The sequence below is a fragment of the Panthera uncia genome, assembly GCF_023721935.1.
Source record: "Panthera uncia isolate 11264 chromosome B3 unlocalized genomic scaffold, Puncia_PCG_1.0 HiC_scaffold_1, whole genome shotgun sequence".
Taxonomy (NCBI): Eukaryota; Metazoa; Chordata; class Mammalia; order Carnivora; family Felidae; genus Panthera; species Panthera uncia.
The window spans coordinates 118,114,945-118,122,126 of record NW_026057582.1 but is presented as its reverse complement, the minus strand read 5'-3'; the positions used below and the strand labels follow the sequence as shown (position 1 = coordinate 118,122,126).

At 38.5% G+C, this 7,182-nt stretch overlaps 1 protein-coding gene across 2 annotated transcripts in view; it reads left to right on the top strand.

Moving 5' to 3' along the window:
- Nucleotides 1-918: 918 nt before the first annotated feature.
- Nucleotides 919-7,182, top strand: part of GABRA5 (gamma-aminobutyric acid type A receptor subunit alpha5) — an 80,472-nt gene continuing 74,208 nt past the window's right edge. For both annotated transcript variants that reach the window (XM_049613940.1, XM_049613939.1), the window contains exon 1: nt 919-1,063. In XM_049613940.1, the coding sequence (XP_049469897.1) occupies nt 978-1,063 (86 nt within the window). In that variant the 5' untranslated portion in view covers nt 919-977. The remainder of the gene's footprint in view (nt 1,064-7,182) is intronic.

Genomic DNA, 7,182 nt, shown 5'->3' with positions numbered 1-7,182 from the left:
AGGCTCAGGACACGCGCCCAGGAGACCACCGCATGGCACCCTGCCCTTCTTGACACGAGGGCCTTCGCTTCTGAGGTGGAAGTACCTGTTGTATGTTTCCCAGTTCCGGAGTTTGCCTGGGGTCTCCTTGGGAAAATGTTCCTTGTGAACACGCGGTGTTCCTCTATCATGTGCACCTATTTGCGTTATGCGCATATTGAGAAATATGTTCTTTCGCTAAGGTTAGTTGCAGAGCCCAGGGACTGTGCCTGCCTGGACTTCAAATGCATTAATTAGGGCCCGGCACAGAGCTGAGAGACTTCCCCAAATGGAGGGATTATTAAGTTATTTAGTTATGGGGACAGAATGCTGAGAATGTGGCAACCCTCTTTTGAAAGCAGTTCTTATATTATCGTGATCCTATAGAAGCTTTGTTTCTTAAATGTGCCTTTTTTCCCCTCTTTCCACATACTTTCTCTCAGCACATTGCAGAACAAGGAGTAGCTTGCTGGCTTTGAACGCGTGGCAAATATTCAGAAAGGTAAAATGATTCCACTTGTGGATTTGACAAATGCAAAATACAGTTGATCAGATAATTTCAGATATTTGTTCTAATAATAGGACTAATCGGTCATTTGATAATAAGCTGAAAAGTAAAACAAAGTAAAACGTGGGAAAAATAAATTAGGAGAATGAGTCTGCACTCTGAGTAAAAGTAGAAAGAAATTAAGACATATTGTAACTCCTTTCCATGTCCCAACTTACTGCCCAGTGGACATAGATAACAACCTGCTGTGGAGCCGTGCTGGGGAAGGACAGCCAGGTTCCTTTCTTTGTAAATTGTGCGTACTAGCAGTAGGATATGATTTCAGGAATGGACACAAAAAAATTCACATTATATGCTTTTCCCTGTTGTGTACCTTTCAGCTTCAAGATCAAGTTGAAGAAAGGAACCGTTATTCCAAATTCATCTGCGTCCACTATTATTCTCATTGGGAATGGACAATGGAATGTTTTCTAGCTTTATCATGATCAAAAACCTCCTTCTCTTTTGTATTTCCATGAACTTAGCCAGTCACTTTGGGTGAGTTACCATCTATCTTTTATTTTATGGTTTTCAGTGCACAGGTGCCTTTAAGACACTTTGCTGAGTAGTACATCAACAAACCCTCACTTGCCGTCTTTGCAGTCCCCTGCCCTTCAGTTTATTGTAAATAAATAGAGTCCTTGTCCTATACCACACTCTCATTTTGAGCAAGGCTGTGCCACATTTGGGGTCTCTGAAGTGAGTCAGAGAAAAGAGGCAGATTATGTTTTCAGAAATGGTTTCAGAATCAGCTGTGTTTTCTTCTACTTAGGTTAAAACAAGATTCAAAAGCTCCTAGGCATAAAGGAGTTACTGCTTGTTGGACAAGACAATGTTCAATGTTTTGATTGCCTTCCTTGGTTCCATTATGCAAAGGGATTGCCTTTAAAGGCAAGCCCACGCTATGTGGAATTGACAGGACTTGGCAGTGGTTCTGGCCTGATCCAAAGGCCTTGAACTGTAGCCACCTGAATGCAAGTGGAGATACTAGAAACTAGTCGTGTCTGAAGGTCTGCAAGACACACCTGGGCATAGGGCATTATCGATTCCTTTAAGCTCTTTCATTTCAGCCTTAGTATCAGGGTACGCATTCTATGTTTTTTTTCCATCAAACTAGCGATAACAAACATTCCAGGTAAATGTTTGTATAGGTGCTGATATTCCTCCACACTTTTCTCCTCCCCAAAACTGTTCCAGCTAATCAAAAGGATTGTAACTTGAAGTTGATGGACCATAATTAATAAATTAAATTTAATGACAAAAGTTGCCAAGCACTTGTTCTGTAAAAATCAGCTCCAAAAATTCCACAGTGTACTCTGCACTGATGTAAATCAGAGAAAGATCTTAAGCACACAGTGGCTCTGCTACCCAGAGACCCCTCTGGGCCACACCTCTCTGGCCATTAAGGAAGACCCTCTTAAGGTACATGACATTCTCTGTCCTCTGGACATTTTCTTCTCTTCTGACATTTCCATGTCTCTACCGAGGAGTGAGGTTTGTGACCATCCCCACATGGGGACCGGTACCCAGGTCAGTGAGGGGCATGCCTGTCCCTCAGCACGGGACATGCCTGTGTTGCAGCCCTTTCAGCCATTCAGAGTATTCCCTTGGAACAGAGCATTCATTGTTATTCTTGCCTTGCTGCTCCTCTTGAGTGGACACCTCGCCTACCCTGCCTTCAGTTTCCTTATCTGTTCAATGAAAATTTTCCTTTTCAAAGTCTCTCCCATCTGTTAAGTCCTATAAAGTATGTTGTTCCAGGTGTTCCCCTGAATGAAAGCTGCGTAAGTAAAATCATACACAGTGCTTACATTTCCAAGTTAATACATTAGGTAGTATGTTTACTGACATACTGCATATATTTAGCAATATTTAAGAGGTAAGGAATATGCTAGGATTGGAAACATGTTTTCTTTTTAAGATTTTGGTTGAATGTATTATCGTGCTTTGCATACTCATGAAGTTTCTACACTTCCTGGTGGATGCAAGCCTGAAATATGAAGTAATGTGCATACGGAGGTTAACCATTAGACACAGCTATACTTTATTTCTTACTTAATTTGGTGGTTTTCTGAAGTTAACTTCAAAATAGAGAGATAATTGTTAGTTTCTGGAAGCTAACATTGAACAAGTGGTGTAAGACCCTTCAACTTCCCTAGAGAATTAGCTGCTGGAGGAGTTTTGAATTTTTAAGACATATGCTCAATAGTCAATCCTAAAACAATGCCTGCTAACTGCAAAAAATACATGAGACACAGAATATCAATTAAAAAAATCCTTAATTCCCCCACACAGAAATTATCATCCTTTATATTTTGGTGTCTTCTTCCCCTTATTTCTATGGATATTTTTATATAGTTGGGATCATACCGCACCTTCAGTTTTGTACTGTGCTTTTTTTTTCATGTCGTTTTGTTATTACAGACTCTTTAATATTTATGATTTAAAAATGGATGAGTATTATTACAGTGCATGAATGCTTCATCATCTAGTATTTTCCTAATTTGGGATGTTTATATTCTTTCCGATAATGCTGTTATAAATTGTCCTATAGTGAACATACTTGCGTATAACTATTTTAAGTATTTGAGACTATTTTTATTAGAAGATATTCCTGTAAGTGGAATTTTGCATCAGGTTTCCATACTGCTTCTAACTTGTGATCCTGTGGGTTTAGTTGCATTTAGTGAAGTAGGGTGTCTAGCAAAATGGGAAGGGGGATTTCAAAAATCTGGCTAGCAAAGTGTGGCTTCCAACAACCAGCCACAAAAGACATTTTAACATCTGGGAGCACAAGTTTCTATTGATTTCCTTTATTATACGAGGCTCCTCTCACTTGCTTATTACTTTAAATGTACTTAAGAATGATTTTGTTAATTGCAAAAAAAAAAAGTTTCTTAACACTCATTTGACTTAAAATCTTGACAAAAAAATAGCTATCACAATATGGAGCACCTATTGCTATGTTATCTGTTTTAGGTAAATCCTAGGAGGAACCTTATAAGCTAAGCATCATTAGCACAGTCTTATAGTTAGAGAAGGGAAATTCAGGGAGCGGGGCTAACCCAGACAGTAACTGCTAGGATTTGTTACTTAGCACTCCTCAGTGATTTAACCCTAGTGGTCCTTGGCCAAACAGAGCTTGCTAGTAGGTCTGAGTCAAACAAATCTATAAAGGAAGGGAATGTAATTCTGAAAGCCATTCTATGCATTGGGGTAGAGAGTGTTTTTTGTTTTGAGATTACGGGGGAAAAAGAGGAGTGGTAAGTTCTGTCTTTCCTCCCTAAAGAGTTTGTGTGATTGGGTTCCAAATAGAGATGAAAGAAGAAGCATGCAAGGTCCTAACTTGAACATTTTAGGACAAGAGAAATACTGACTCCTGCAAATACATAAAAGAAACGAGACAACTGGTGGAGGGTAAAGAGGGTTACACAAGACTGGTCAGTGAGCCAAAGAAAAGAGGCAAGTGTGAGCTTTTGTGCATATACAAGGTTATACTCAGTGTTTGTGACAAGTATGTGGATTTGGCAATCAGAAAATTTATAAATCTGATAAGTAAAATATATTTGGTAATTATATGATAATTAATGTGAAATTGCTTTTAAAGTATATGAGTATTGTTTCTTTTGCTTCTCTCGATTTGATTAAAGTCACCAGCAGCTCATTTTCAATAGCCTTTATATTTCTTTTATTAGTTTTAAGTTACATAACAGAGCATGAGTCAAACATATAATGGGACAGAGGCCTTATTTAACTGTCAGCCTTATGCTATGTCACATTTGGAGACATGGTATTATTTGAATCATTATAATTATTTTAATAAGACCAGTAATCAGAAGTACAGGGTATAAAAAAACTAGCACAGAAACAATATAATATCAAAATGCATAATATTAAATTTAAACTGGAATTAATTTATCATCATTTGAAAAATCACTTTATCGGAATCAATTGACAAATGATAATTATAAGATAAAATTGAGTATTATCAACGTAATAATAGTAAAATCTGTTTCCATTCATTTATTTGTATTAAATATATTTTAGAGGTTTATCTATTGGAAAAGAAAAAGTGCATTAGAATTTTATTACATGGGAGCTACCATTCCAATGTACTTTGGTAAACAGTGTTTTATAATTAGCAATTAAAAGCAGACTCTTGTAGAAGTAACTTATGAAAATGAATAGATAAAGTTATTCTTTATCTGACTACATGCATGTGCTAACCTGTACCTTTGGTTTCATGAAGAGAGATTTTTCATACACATTCTCAAGGATGGTTCTTTTCTTTTAGCTTGAGCAGAAAGTGCAATCTCTGAATCATTCAGCTACTCACAATGTCTTTTTAAATGGCAAGTTGTCTCTTTTGAATCCCCAGATGGCAAGTTCTTCCTGTACTGTGGCTTCAGGTTCATGAGGTCCAGGACAAATGGTCACTGTAATAATTATCAAAAAGCACACAGAAGCACCGCCTAAGCAGTTAGGACACCGGCAGGTGATGGGACATCTTAAGTGGAGGGTGCAGAGAAGGCCAGAGATCAGAAAGGTAGATCTTGCATATAGCAAAAATTTGTTGATTAAGGTGATTAAGGTCTTAAGGTGATTAAGACCTTGCTACAGAGTAATGCCCAACATTTTTTAAGGTACCAAAAGAAAATACTTCCAATTACATGCTCTATAGAGGAAACTTTTAGCATGTTCCTCATGCCAACAGGCAGTGAGCTTAGCAAAGCTTAGGAGGACAGTAGGCCAGCACCAACCTAGCCGACCCGGTCTGGCGATCAGCTCCAAGATGAGTCACTGGCTTGGTTCAAGGGGAGAAGGAGAATATGGGCTTTTGGATTTTTACAAAGGTGCGATTGCATAACATGCATATTTTAATTTGTGTGAAATTTGAGAACAAAATATTAGAATCAAAAGTAAAAAGAAATCTTATCATAGAACTCTGTTGGTAGCAACAATAATTATCATTGTTTGTATGGGTTTATATTTCCTTCATTTCTAGAAAGCATTTTCAGAAAATGTACTATTTAATTTTCTACTATGAAAAAAAACTACTTTTGTAAATGAAAAGAGTTCAGGCTGGAGAGCATAGGGAAATGTGTCTAATTTTCAGAATCAGGATCCATATCAGGCCTCAGGGCCTGGACCAGTGCTCTCCATTGCAGGACCTTCTCCAGAATGTCTAATATTTAAGGTGCAATCAAAAGGGAAAGAATGAGGGTGGAAATCTATAGATTGGGAACAAAAGAATGTCCTAATCTAGAACTCAAATAACACTGTTCTAAAGATAGTGTGTCTGCCACAGCTCAAATAAAATCAAACACAAAATATGTCCTATGAAATAAAATATTATAGAGAAGGGATATGATAGTAAAAGTAAGATATGCTAGGAAACAGGCTTTAGCAGTTCACTGAAAACTCTATTTCATTTGTATTTATTTAACAAGTTATTTCAAAACCAAAAAGCAAACCTAAAAATAAATGAAATCCAAGACCAGATCATTTTCAATTTTAACAAAACAAAAAAATTGGGCCATCACTCTATAATCAAACTAGATCCTATTCTAGGACCCCTGTTAAGTTTATAGAGATAGCACTAGGTATCACTTTGACAGAGAGCAGTCAGGCTGCTCTGATCTCTGTTGCTGCATGCTCACTGTGTGGCTACAGAGGAATTTCTAAACCTGCCTGCAACTCAGTTTCCTAATCTCAAAGTGGAGTTAATAATGGATCCTACGTCACAGGGCTGATGTGAAGGATATGTTGCTGAATGTATGCTAAATGCTGAAACAAGGCCAGGTAGGGAGGGGTTGCTAAGTATAGGCTAGCTATCTTTCTGGATGTTGTGACCAGGAGACACCCAAAGTTTGCTAGACCTACAGGATAAGCTTGGTGCTGGGCCAGGGCCTAAGCATAGCAAAGTCAATAACTTTAATCACGTCTGCAAAGTCTTCTTGCCATGTAATGTAGTACATCCATAGTCACAAACTGAGATTACAATGTGAGCATCGTGGAGAACATTGCCCTGCTGCTAGTAGCATCAATGTGTATTGAGTCCTCACTATGTTCCAGGCACTGTTCTAGGTGCTGAGTTCCTGTGGTGGGCAGAGTAGAGCATGCCTTCAAGGAGGGTGCATTCTGGTTTTTACATGTCAGTTGGGTCACAATTGCTATTAAGAATTATTTAGAGTAGGAGACAGTGAGTGTACTGAAGGTAGATGCTTGAACAAACATCTGAGGGATGTGAGGATGTGAGCAGTGCGGTTCATGGAGAAGGCTGAACAAGTGAGAGGAGGAGCGAGTGTATCAGCATGCTTGGATGGTAGGCACAGCAAGGAGGCCAGGATATTGAAAGGAAAGATTGGTAAGAGGCATAATCAGAGGGTCAGTGGGGCGGTAGGGGAAAGGGTCATATGGTGAAAGAATTTGTAGGCCATGCTAGGTAGTACCAGGAAGAGCAGTTGGCTCTTATTTTGTAAGTCAAAGAAGGTCTGGGATTGGTTTTAAGTAGGAGTGAAGTATGATCCAATTGAGGTGTGACAGTAATGTGACTTAAACTTTAAAACTTGCTCTGGCTGCTGAGTGGAGGATAGAACAGAATCTGGGGCAGGGGT